This window comes from Planococcus citri, chromosome 4, assembly GCF_950023065.1.
Source record: "Planococcus citri chromosome 4, ihPlaCitr1.1, whole genome shotgun sequence".
NCBI lineage: Eukaryota > Metazoa > Arthropoda > Insecta > Hemiptera > Pseudococcidae > Planococcus > Planococcus citri.
In genome coordinates, this window is record NC_088680.1 from 8292867 (window position 1) to 8306528 (window position 13662).

General features: G+C 34.4%; 1 protein-coding gene across 1 annotated transcript; it reads left to right on the top strand.

Annotated features, from left to right (window-relative positions):
- The first annotated feature begins 1301 nt into the window (after positions 1–1301).
- LOC135845261 (uncharacterized) lies at positions 1302–3764 on the top strand. Its single transcript, XM_065363727.1, has 2 exons — positions 1302–1470; positions 1749–3764. The coding sequence occupies exon 2, from the start codon at positions 1782–1784 to the stop codon at positions 3330–3332; it is 1551 nt and encodes a 516-aa protein (XP_065219799.1). The 5' UTR covers positions 1302–1470; positions 1749–1781; the 3' UTR covers positions 3333–3764.
- The last annotated feature ends 9898 nt before the right edge of the window (positions 3765–13662 follow it).

Consider the following 13662-nt stretch of genomic DNA (forward strand, 5'->3'; position numbering starts at 1 on the left):
GATAAGCGTTTTCGAGCCATTTTGAGCAGTTTTGGAGCCTCCAGGATGTTTTTGATACTCGAAATTTACGTTAAATTTTACCAAATGAAGATAAAAAGCTGAAATTCACACTGCATCCTAATTGCAACTTGCAACGTTTTTGGAGGCTCCAGCAACGTTCTGAAAATTCCAGTGTTCCAAAAAAAAATCCCATAGAATCTGTTTAAATTAACTTCAGCTCAAATGCTCAGGATCAGTGCTCGTTAGTGGTCCACTTCATCGATTACACACCATTTTCCCAAAATTGGAGTCTGCTTTTGTGCTTAAATTGATTTGGACAAATTCTATGGTTTTTTTGGAAAACTGGAATTTCCAAAAAGTCGCCGAAGCCTCCAAAACGGTTCGAAACTACTACCAATCGACTTGGCAGGTTGCCATCAGGGTACAGTGTGAAGCGAGAATTTCAGATTTTTATCTTCATTTGGTAATATTGGGTGTGAATTTCGAGTTTCAAATATTTTCTGGAGGCTCCAAAACTGCTGAAAATGGCTCGAAAATATCAAATTTCAGCTTTCTAAGTAAGTAGATAAAGGAAAGTTTCGTTTTTGTTTTTAATTTTAGGCTCAAATTTGATTTTTAAAAATTCACAACAAATGGAATAATGCACTTAAGCGCCTGAAATTTTGAGTGGTGGCACATTCTTGCATGCTCTTTCGATCCAGGTTTGTCCGTTTCAAAAATTTTTCCACCAGTTCGGATGCCTCCCTGAAGTAATAGGGAAGTATTCTTGGGTAAATTTGTATTTTGAAAATTTTTATTTTCAAATTTTTAGGATTAATTATGCCGAAATATCGAATGGCAGAATCTCAAATATGATACGCAGGTACATATTTTGGAACTGGGTCTATTTTTTTCCGAGCAGGTTGAGTAGGGGCTAGAGCGAAAAAATCATGATTTTTTTTTCAAAAATTCTCACTTATTGAGAGGACCTATATTTCCTCTTTAGGGACACCTCTGGAGTCGATTTTTTTTTTTTTGATATTATTATGTACTTTCGTCTCAAAATGAAGATCTTTGCCGAATTTGGCCAAAATCCTCCTACATTTTTTTTATGTAGGAGTATATTTAAACTTGATTTTTTCAAATGATTTTTTTCAAAATTCTTGTGATACTTTTTTTTGGTAATCCACTCTACGTACTGTTTGATTTGCTATCAAGCCCTTATAAATTAATTCACTCCTAATCTATGAGATTGGTTTTTGTTTTAGTTGTGATAAAAATTATCTGTACAATCTTACCTACCGTGAAATTAGTTTTTGAAAATCTAATTTTCCTGAATTAAATGTTTTTCTTACGAAACAAATATCCTTACAACGTCAAATTTTGAGATAAGTGGATAATGTAATTTTCGAGTCAAAACATTAGAGACAACTTGTGAAAGTGTGCCACATATTAAGTATTTTTCTCGATTTATCTCAGCTGAATACACAAGTAAGTTTAAACTGAATTTGTACCTAATCATATTAATGGTATTTGTATTTTTAAAATCGTTCAAATTTTTTCCATTTTTTCACGTGGAACTTGTGTCATTTTGAAAAAAAAAATCCAAGCGAATACTGAGAGTAAATTTTAGATTTGAGAAGTTGTTTAAGCAGCAAAGTAGTGCCATTTTTTAACCGCTTTGCACACTCAGCTTTATTTATTGCTCTGTTTTCAAAATTCTGGCGAAATTAAGAAACAGTATCTACACGAATTATTTTTCATTTCAGTTGGGTAAAGTCGTCCAATCGCGAGGCCCGAGTATGCGAATATACACCTGGATTATGTTCATTGCTGTCTTACCATTGGTAATGGCGAAAAGTGACTACAAGCAGCTGACCCAAATTGTACACAAATTAGGCATCGACTTGAAAAATAAACTTGCCGTAATCACACCAGGACCGAACTTTGAGTGTTTAATTCAAGATTCCGACATGTGGGTTGATAAATCCAAATTTATCGAATACATTTGGGAAAAAAACGACACTAACATATTCGTTATCACGGCGCCAAAACCATGGTGGAAAACCATCACCCTATCCATGTTCGGATACTACTCGGACTCGCACATATGGCCCGATGAAGATGAAGATGGAAATCCAGTTGCCAGATCATCGTTGCCAAATTATAGATATTTCACGAGGGGAGAAGTTGTCCATATCGATGGAAAAATCGAACACGTCGACAAATTGCCATTGATCCACGACTACAAAGGTAACGACGAGCATCTTGCGATGCATCCAGTGATATATATGAATGGAGCATTTATGGATTACAATAAACCCTTCGAGTCACTCCACTATTTGGTACAGAGCACATACAGAAAACTCCATGAGCTGAGGGTCAGTTTACAAATCTTGTGTGAACATGGCTCTGGTGAAGAGCAGGGGGACGCATGTTTTAATTTTGAAAAATTCGAAAATATAAGTGAAAGTTCAACTCTTTCCAAGACAGATCTTCTCCATAGCATAAATCAGTTAAGCCAGATTTTTTTCGAAACTTATAAAAAGAAGGTAGTAATTCTGTTCGATGATCACGGATTTTTCGTTACTACTGCATTTTTCCAAGATGAAAAATACGATCCGGTTTTAATGAAAGATTTCGAGAGAAATTTTTTATCTGACTTTATGCGCATCACATTCGAAGACAACGAATACTTGGCTAAAGCGATAATCACATCAAGACTTCATACGGAAGAATCTATAGGATTATCAAAAATGAATAATACCGAATTAATTTACATCTTTGGGACTAATAACGCGTTCCCTTTCCACTATGTTCTGGAACACGAATTCGAAGAGCTGTGCGCCCTTCGAGGAATCAACGAGACTGTAAAGAAGGAAGCCCAGATGGAATATGGTGGATATTATGGATTGCAACACTCTGATGTGCAAGTGTATAGTCCATATTCTATTTCAGGATTCATTAATCGTTTGGAAATAAAAAATTATTGGGGGTCATCCAACTTGATAAATAAGGTACGTAAACTTTTCGAGCAGGTACAGTTTCAACGTGAAATGGCACCTCTGTTGGAAAATTTTAATGATGATGCGGGTGTGTACGCTGATTATGGAACATTGAACACGTTGAGGACATCGGATTACGAAATGATTCGTGATTTGATATATAACGACGATATCAACGTGTACGATAAGGAAAAACATGGACCTATTGTGTTTTCTCTATTGTTGTCTATGGGGCTGTTGAGTATACACCCTGTACAGGAAATTCCATCGAGAATTCACGATTTGGTCAAAATCAAGCTGAGGATCCCGAATGGAGATATTAAAAGATTACTTCGATACCGCCGGTAAAGGTGTGATTACGTGATCCAGTATGAAAAAAATCGGTTTGCAGAGAAGATGAATGGAGGCTTTGAATTTGAGGTAAATTTATTATTTAAATTCAAAATTAAGTTATGAATTTTATTGATTTTTTATTTGATTTTTTTTAGTAAAAATATCTTTATTTATTTAGGTTCATGTTGAAGTTTCAATTATTAATTCTGTTATTTTATCTTCTTTGATAGTACCTACAATGCTATAGATTCAACTCTTGATCGTTGTAAATTTCATTTCACTATACTTCAATTTTAATTTAAATCCAGATTGCTTCAACGGTATCTACGTATTAACGAATATGTTTGTACTTAATGCAATAATAATTTTCTGTTCAATCTTATCTACTAAGTATCTATTTTAATTAATTTTTGAAAATGTAACTCAATAGAATGAAATTTTTCACTATCGGATGAGTACCTTGTCACATTATCTTTGTCGTTTCATTGGGCATAACTGACCTTTGATCTAATGAAGATCTTATTTTATTACGAGTACCTATCTCATTTTATTAGAGAGTAATTAAATTTTAAAATATTTTTTCGCCAATAAGCGCGAAGGTTATTTCTTGTCACATTGAAACAATTAAATTTAGCTTATACAGGGTCCTCCAACGAAGTGTATCACATTTGTTTTTCAAATAAATCGGCAACACTGATAGCTACAACGCTGGTAAACGCATCATTTGATAGCCAAAACTGCACATTTTTTTTTGGTAAAAATTTCATTTCTGCTGATTCACTTGTAAGGATGCCCGAATGGAATGAACAACATTACAGTTATTAGATACAGAGTGGCTAAAAAGTTTGTTTCGATTTTCACATTTCAAAAGGTTTTAGTTTTTTGCCAAAAAATCAAAAACTAAGCATCCTAGAAAAAAACTAACGACATCATGTCGATTGGAAATTTAATTCTCTACAAGTTTCCTCGACTGTATTTTTTCGTAGGACGCTTCGTTTCGCCTCCAGATCGATTTTTATGAGCTCAGTTTGCAAATTTTTCAAAAGTTCATTTCAAAAAGTTTTAGTTTTTTGCCATAAAATCAAAAACTAAGCATCCTAGAAAAAACTAACGACATTTAGCCGATTGGAAATTTAATTCTCTACAATTTTCCTCGACTCCATTTTTTCGTAGAGTGCTTTGTTCCGCCTCCAGACCGACTTTTATGAAACTCAGTTTGCAAATTTTTGAAATGAACTTTTGAAAAATTTGCCATCTGCGTTACATAAAAATCAGTCCGGAGGCGGAAAAAAGCACTCTACGGAAAAATGAAGTCGAGGAAAGTTGTAGAGAATTAAATTTCCAATCGACATGATGTCGTTAGTTTTTTTCTAGGATGCTTAGTTTTTGATTTTTTGGCAAAAAACTAAAACTTTTTGCAATGAACTTTTGAAAAATTTTGCAAAATAAGCTCTTTTGTTAATTCTATTCAGGCATCGTTACAAGTGAATCAGCAGAAATGAAATTTTTACCAAAAAAAAATGTGCAGTTTTGGCTATCAAATGATGCGTTTACCAGCGTTGCGTTGTAGCTATCAGTGTTGCCAATTTATTTGAAAAACAAATGTGACACACTTCGTTGGCGGACCCTGTATTTTAATCTCTATTCCCCCCTTTCTTGAAGGCATCCCCCACATTGAAAACCCCCTTACCTACTAAAATATTGTTGCTGCAAGAAAAGTCATGAACTAAAAGTTGTTCCTTGAAAAATTTCCTAAATTTTGGTTCTTACAAAAATGTTATTTGGTGCCACCCTTGAGCCCCGAATTCCCAAAAATAATTTCCAAAAAGAGGTCAAGATTCCGTTTATAATGTTATTACAAAAGATTTGTGATTAGGAAAAGTGCTCAATTTGGAATTATATCCTCCATTTTAAGCAGTTCTAGAGCCTACAGCAGATTTTTGAAACTTGAAATTCCCACAAAATTTCATCAAAAGCAGTTAGAAAGCTAAAATTCAGTAGATTTCAAGTCGTTTTGGAGCCTCCAGAGACTTTTTGGAAATTACTGGAGCCTCCAGAAGATGTTTCAATGCTCGAAATTTCCATAAAAATTCACCAAACAGAATTGGAAATCCTGAATTCACCCTGAACTTCAATTTCAATGCGCCATCAAGTCGACTGCAGGTTGGTTCGAGTCATTTTGGAGCCTCCAGCAACTTTTTGGAAATTCCTAGAGCCTCCAACAGATTTTAGAATTTTAAAATTTCATAAAAACCGTTGCAAAGCTAAAATTTACTCTGTAATCTAATTTCAATGCGCTATGAAGTCGACTACTCGTAAATTTCAAGTCGTTTTGGAGCCTCCAGCGACTTTTTGGAAATTACCGAAGCCTCCAGCAGATTTTTCAATGCTCAAAATTTCCATAAAATTTTACCAAACAGAGACACCCCATTTTTGACATTACTCTGAGGTGGATCGCAGGCAGTTTCAATCCGTTTTTGAGCCTCCAGCAAATTAGAAACTTCTGTTTTTCAAAAAATGCCACGAAATCTATCTGAATCAACTTTCGGCTTTTCAACTCCATTTGATGAAATTTTGTAGAAATTGCAAGTTTCAAAAATGTAGTGCCCCCTAAGTGTGATCAATTAATGGGCCATCATTTAGTACAAACTCAAGTCGAGGGACTCAAAAAAATCACGTCAACGCTATAAAGGAGTTCGTTCCACGCCCCTTGAACCAAAGTTCGCGAGAAACAGATGGCACAATGAAGCCCAGTCAAATTTTGAAGTCCCCCCCCCCCATTTCAAGTGAAAATGAACCTGTTAGAGAATTATTCAAAAGTGACCTTGCGACCTATCAAGATGGATTAAAATTTCACGAGAAATTCAAATATTCTAACTAAAATGTTTTTTGAGAATTTTGGAAGAATATCGATTCCAAATTTGGGTCATGGGTACTCGGATTTTTGAAAAAATACCATGCGACCTATCAAATGAGTTGAAATTTCAACAGAAAATGAAATAATTCCATCAAAACTTTATTTGATTATTTTTGAAGAATTTTTATCCCAAAATCGGTTCACGATTCTAGGAATTTTTGAAATAATGTTTTGATTTCCTTAAGATTGCTATTTAATTTACTTTGATAATTATTCGAAGAAGAAAAACACAGGAAGCAGAAACAAAATCGAAGACGAATCCCCCTCATATTCCCTAATCCTCTTTCGGGACGTATTCAGTCCATGCCCATACACTATAAGATGTAAATGTCATAGACGTACTTCGCCATTATAAAGAGATAATGTTTTTCAGCAGCGGCGCTCTCCGGCTCGGCTGTGTTGTGTTGTCTTTCTAAAAGGTTAAAATAGTACATTGCGGTACGAAAAGGTTGGGTCTTGGATGTCATACACAAGCAGACGAATTGCCGTTTTGTAAAGTAACACTTGAACCATTATAATCACATAAAATCCAGCCTGGCCCAGCCACCAACGAGCTCGGAGTATGGGGTGTTGTTTTTGCCAACGATGACGAAGTCTGCAGGGGCGACGCAGGCGGCAAAGACGGCTGATGCCGTGCCGCCCAACTGGCAGGCAAACTTTTCGCCAGTTTACGCCGCTAATTCGGTTTACATTTTAAATTACCGATGTCAGGAATATTATCCAACTTTTACATCACTCTTCATTATGTATGCCTTGTTTCGCATTAACGCAGCTGGAAAGTGAAAAGTTTTTCTCGAGTTGCCGCAGCAATTATACGCCAAGGTGTAACGTAGGTACTACTCCGTGGTACCTCTATACAAAGACTTACCCGACAGAACAGAGGTGCATGAAACGGAAGCGAAGGTAAAATGAGCTGATTTTTTTAGCTAATGTCGTCGCGACGTTACGAATTAATATAAATCTACGTGTAAGAGAATGTTTTTTTGCCTGAATTCGTTTTCAAAATCCGCAGTGCAGATTTTCTACTGCCTTCGTTCACAGCCCATCGCATCGAATTTGCCCACTTTGATCATCATTGGTTTCTTGTAAAGTTCATTCATTCACAGAAACAGTAGGTAAAAAATCAAACTTCCTCAATTTTAGGTACCTATGATTTCTTTTAATATTAGGCTCAAAATGTTCAAAAATAGTCTATACACATTTTCATCGAAATATTTGAATTTCTCTCCACCCTCCACCCCCATTAAGGGATGCAAGACCTGTATCTATCAAAAGTCAACTGAACTGAACACATTTTCTCAGTAGGACTGGTAGACTATTACTTTGATGGAATATCTCCTCGATACGAGTAGTTTTATTACAGATAGCAACACCCTCTGGCATTCCAGCTTGATAGAAAAAAAAGGAAAAAAAATACTATAAGCATTCAATAAATAGGTCATTTTGAGCAATAACACGTAGGTAATAACTTCTCGTTCGTAAAATAACTTTTGAAAATAAGGTTAATGGCGCAGGTACGCAAGGAGATGGAAAATGTCGCTTTTTAATACAGCAATAAAATTTTTTCAATGTTTCTGTATAGGATAGCCACTACAATGACGACGGGAGGGGGGATGGGGTGTGCAAGTGTCGAGATAGTTTCACTCATCGTATCTTCCCACATGATAATCCCTCTGACCCCTGATTCAACGTATATATAGCCATTCCACATACAAACAAGTATATGTATTGGCAAGGCACCTTAAATAACAGAGTAAAAATGGAACCTTTGGGTAAGGCGAGAGGAGACGCTGACGCCAACGGCAAAGAAAACTATAACGAGAAGAAAAATGGCGGTACTTTTCCAGTTATAGATAAGTGTTTACTGCGTCTTCTTCTTGGTGTGCACTCAGTTTGCAATGTGTGAGGTTGGTCGTACTAGTATAGTCGTCGGAAAACTTAAAGTAAGTGATAGTGCGCTGTTCTTGACGGCATTTCCGTTCTTATTAAATTTATATTTTCCTCACTGTAAACGAGTTTCGTTGTTTTTCTCCTTTGCACCTCTTAAATGATGATGGCGTTTTAACTTTCTCTCTTTATGGTTACCTACCTTTTTTTTTTCGTTTGCTTCTTAGATCTTTTCTGTTTCTTTAGTTTCAAGTTTACGCTTTTTTTTTTGATTTTGAAAAATATATATTCGAAAATGCAAACTAAGTATCTATGTGTATGTAGTATGTGTAGAGTGTGACATTGACTCGGAGGGGAAAAAACGCTCAATTATAGATCATAGCTGTATGAAAATTTTCAAGATGCATGTTGCAAGTTATAAATTCTTGAATGTGTAAGCTGAAGAATCCATATGGTGATTCTACAAGGGACTTTTAGGGTACTCTACATTAGAGCGGGGACCCCCTTCCCCAAAGTGGTTCCATTTGAAGAAAAACAGCCCATTAATTTTTTCATCCCTCTAGTAAGAAAAAGTGAGGAGGGGTATTGTTCATTCTAATTTCATGGAATTTTTGTGACCAGAAAATGCAACTTTATGCAATTTTTGTGAACAAAAAATGCAGTTTTACGCAATTTTTTTGATCAAAATTTAAATTTGATGAAGTTTTTGTTACCAAAAAATGCAATTTGATGCAACTTTTTTACCAAAAAATGCAATTAAGTATATGCAATTTTTGTGACCAAAAATGCAATTAGATGCAACTTTTCTGACCAAGAAATGCAATTTGATGCAACTTTTTCGGCCATAAAATGCAATATTATGTGGCATTTTTCAGACCACAAATCCAATTTCATGCACTTTTGTGATCATAAAATGCAATTTTATGCAATTTTTTTGACCAAAAAATGCAGTTTGATGCAATTTTTGTGATCGAAAAATGCAATTATGTGGAATTTTTCTAAACACAAATGCAATTTAATGCACTTCTTGTGATCATAAACTACAATTTTATGCAATTTTTCTGACCAATAATGCAGTTTACTGCAATTTCGCAATTATAAAATGCAATTTTATGCAATTTTATGCAATTTTATGCAATTTTTTTGACCAAAAATAAAATTTTATGCAGGTAATTTTTTTGTCCATGAAATGCAATTTGATGCAATTTTTGTAAATAAAAAATGCAATTTGAATGCAATTTTTCGACCAAAAAAATGCAGTTTGATGCACTTTTTGTGATTATAAAATGCAATTATGTGGATTTTTCTGACCACAAAAGCAATCTGATGCTATTTTTGTGATCATGAAATGCAATTTTATGCAATTTTTCTGACCAATAATGCAGTTTGCTGGAATTTTGCAATCATAAAATGCAATGTTATGCAATTTTCCTGACCAAAAATAAAATTTTATGTAATTTTTTTGTCCACAAAATGCAATTTGATGCAATTTTTTGACCAAAAAAATGCAGTTTGATGCACTGTTTGTGATTATAAAATGCAATTAAGTATGTGGATTTTTTCTGACCACAAAAGCAATTTGATGCACTTTTTGTGATCATGAAATGCAATTTTATGCAATTTTTCTGACCAATAATGCAGTTTGCTGCAATTTTGCAATCATAAAATGCAATGTTATGCAATTTTCCTGACCAAAAATAAAATTTTATGTAATTTTTTTGTCCACAAAATGCAATTTTATGTAATTTTTTTGTCCACAAAATGCAATTTGATGCAATTTTTTTGACCAAAAAAATGCAGTTTGATGCACTTTTTGTGATTATAAAATGCAATTATGTGGATTATTTTCTGACCACAAAAGCAATTTGATGCATTTTTTGTGATCATAAAATGCAATTTTATGCAATTTTTCTGACCAGTAATGCAGTTTACTACAATTTTGCAATCATACAATGCAGTTTTATGCAATTTTTTTGACCAAAAATAAAATTTTATGTAGGTAGTTTTTTTCCATAAAATGCAATTTGATGCAATTTTTGTAAATAAAAAATGCAATTTGATGCAATTTTTTGATCAAAAAAATGCAGTTTGATGCACTTCTTGTGATTATAAAATGCAATTATGTGGATTTTTTCTGACCACAAAAGCAATTTGATGCACTTTTTGTGATCATAAAATTCAATTTTATGCAATTTTTCTGACCAATAATGCAGTTTGCTGCAATTTTGCAATCATGAAATGCAATTTTATGCAATTTTTCTGACCAAAAATAAAATTTCATGTAATTTTTTTGTCCACGAAATGCAATTTGATGCAAATTTTTTGACCAAAAAAATGCAGTTTGATGCACTTTTTGTGATTATAAAATGCAATTATGTGGATTTTTCTGACCACAAAAGCAATTTGATGCACTTTTTGTGATCATAAAATGCAATTTTATCCAATTTTTCTGACCAAAAAATGCGGTTTGATGCAATTTTCTGATCCCAAAATGCAATTTTATGCAATTTTTCCAACCAAAAAATTCAGTTTGATGCAATTTTTGTGATCATAAAATGTAATTTTATGCAATTTTTCTTACCAAAAATTGAATTTGTTGCAATTTTTGTAAATAAAAAATGCAATTCTATACAATTTTTGCGACCAAGAAAATGCAGTGTTTTGTGACCAAAAAATTCAATTGTATTCAAATTTTGTGACTAAAAAATGAACATTTTGTAATTTTTGTGATAAAATAAACACAATTATAATGCAAATTTGTTACCATAAAACTAAAATGTTATGCAATTTTTGTGACCAAACCATGCAATTTTATGCAATTTTTGTGAATGATAAAAATGTAGTTTATGTGACCCAAAAATGTAATTTTACACAAACTTTGCAACCAAAAAAATGCAGTTTTATGCAATTTTTGCGACCAAACAAATGCAATTTTATGCTGTTCATTCTATGCAATTTTTGTGACTAAAGTACCCAAAAAAATGCAATTTCATGTTATTTTTGTGACCTAAAAAATGCAGTTTATGTGATCAAAAAAAATGCAATTTTACACAATTTTTGCGACCAAAAAAATGCAGTTTTGTGCAATTTTTAAGACCAAAAAAAATTCAATTTTGTGCAATTTTTGTGGCTAAAAAATAAATGATTCCGCTTCAGCAGTGATCGTGGAGTTGAGTGGGGGGAGGAGATGGAGCAGAGGGGAAGATAGGAGCCCCTGAAGGGAATCTGGAGGTGGAGCGGAGGCACTTTCAAAAAATCTCTGGAGTGGGAGCCCGAGGTATTTTCTTCCAAATCGAGAGTCAGGGCTGGAGGTGGAGGCACTGACCCCCTCCCTTCGCGATCCCTGTTCAAAAATCATCGGTTGCAATATGAACAAGAACAGATATTCATTTTTCAAAACTCCTCCTGGCGCAGAACTCCTCTATAAAAAACCAGAGATGCAATTATTTTTTTTCAATTTCAACGATTAAAATTTAACATGGTCAAAAATAACGTGAAAGTAAAAAAAATCACATGACAGAAACACAGTTTTACAATGATGCTCCTGGCGCAGAACTCATTCCTTGGAAATCGTGGAAGGAATGAATTGAATTTGACCAATGATTATCATTTAGACGAAAATCTATTCAAAAAGCATCGGTTCCAAAATGAACAAGAACAGATAATCATTTCTCAAATCTCCTCCTGGCGCAGAACTCATCTGTCAAAAACCAGAGATGGTAAGAATTTTTTGCAATTTTAACGACTAAAATTTGAAACATGGTCAAATAGAGTTAAAGTAGGTACATAAAAACAATCACAAGATGGAAACCCAATTTCCCAAAAATGCTCCTGGCGCAGAACTCATCCCTTGAAAATTGTGGAAAAATTGAATGGATTCGACCAATGTTGAACATTTAAGCCAAAATCCATTCCAATACATTTTTTCCAAAAAGAACAAAAAGTGATTTTTTTACTCAAAGCTCCTCCTGGCGCAGAACTCTTCCATCAGAAACCAGGAAAGTAAGGATTTTTTTTCAATTTCAAGGACTGAAGTTTCAAACATGATCAACCAGAATGCTCCTGGCGCAGAACTATTTTTTTTATAAAAATTGAAAAAAAAATGAATTCGACCTATTTCAAATATCTAGGTCTAAATCGGTTCCACGCATTCGAGATCTGAGAAAAATAAAATTCAATATCTATTATCGAAAATCCATCCTCCTGGCGCAGAATTCTTCCATTGAAAACGTGTAAAGAAAATGAATTTTTTTCCAATTTCATCATCGATTTTTTTCTGCTTTAATGTACTTATCTCGGAGAAAATCGCTGAAAATGGTCTTGCAGGTTGGAAACAACTCTACTGTCATCATATCGAGTGCAATTATTTTAATTTTCAATTGTCAGAAAGTCTGAAACGCTTGAAAACACAAACAACAAGATAGGCCCACCAGTAAGTATAGAGAAATGATGGCAGATAGAAGTTGGTACAACTGTTCATGTATCTAAGGTACTTACATAAAAAATATAGTACGAAAGCTTCATTCCACTACACGATACTCTACAGCTAAGTGTATAGGTAGGCTGTAGACACAAGGGTGCGGTTCCTATGTAGTATGTACTGCAATGCGCACATTTTGCATACTAAAGTATAACATTTCGTTCGTATATACCACTCGTACATCGCATCACGCTGCAGATGATGCTGTTGCTATAGGTACAAGATGAGATGAGATGAGATGAGCTATACTATGTACTACTTGAGGATTATCGAGAGTAGGTATCTATATGCGAGCATGGAGCGAAGGAGAGAGGTGCTTTAGAAAGCCTATACTTAGCCAAATACATTCGTACGTACGTACTTACGTACACTACGTATATTTTCTCTCTAATTCAAACTGTTGCTTTGGCTGGTTAGATTGCGATGCCGTCGTACTGTGTAGTAAATATAGCGCTGCAGATCTGTCTGTTGAGAGTTTATTTATTATTTTGCCCAAGTAGATCATTTCGCAGTAGTGGTATCAGCCACACAGCCACCCCACGTTTGGAGTATTTACTTCACTTTATATAGGTGTAGAGCGAAGGGAGAGATGTCTGTTGTAGAGTCATCGTATATAGTCGGTGTCGTGTAGCTAAGGTGTATCTATGTCGGCTTAAATTTACTTAAACGTCGTATATTTGTGCTATTCTCGAAGAAGGGTATGAGATACGAGTAGCTATGCCACCGCAGCACTATATACATATGTGGTTCCTTGCAATCTACGTTATTATAGAGGTATTTAGTTCGGCTAACGCGCTTTATCCTTAGATATACCTATCTCAGACATCTCTGTTGGAGATGTTGCAATCTTTGTCGCAATTCTAAACCGTAATCTGGGTAATTACCCGAAACGAGAAAATGTAATAAAATTTATAGCTTGATTAGAAAAAAGTTTAGAATTAAATCTTTCAACTGACCAATGTTTCTTCGTCTCGTTCTTATCCCTGAAATCCTCCTTCGAAATAACATGTAGGGTAGGATGGCTCTTATTTTCAAGTTTGAGATTATTTTACTCTCAACCC

Coding starts and splice junctions, on each gene's coding strand:
- LOC135845261 (XM_065363727.1), top strand. CDS start 1,782: ATGCGAATATACACCTGGATTATGTTCATTGCTGTCTTACCATTGGTA.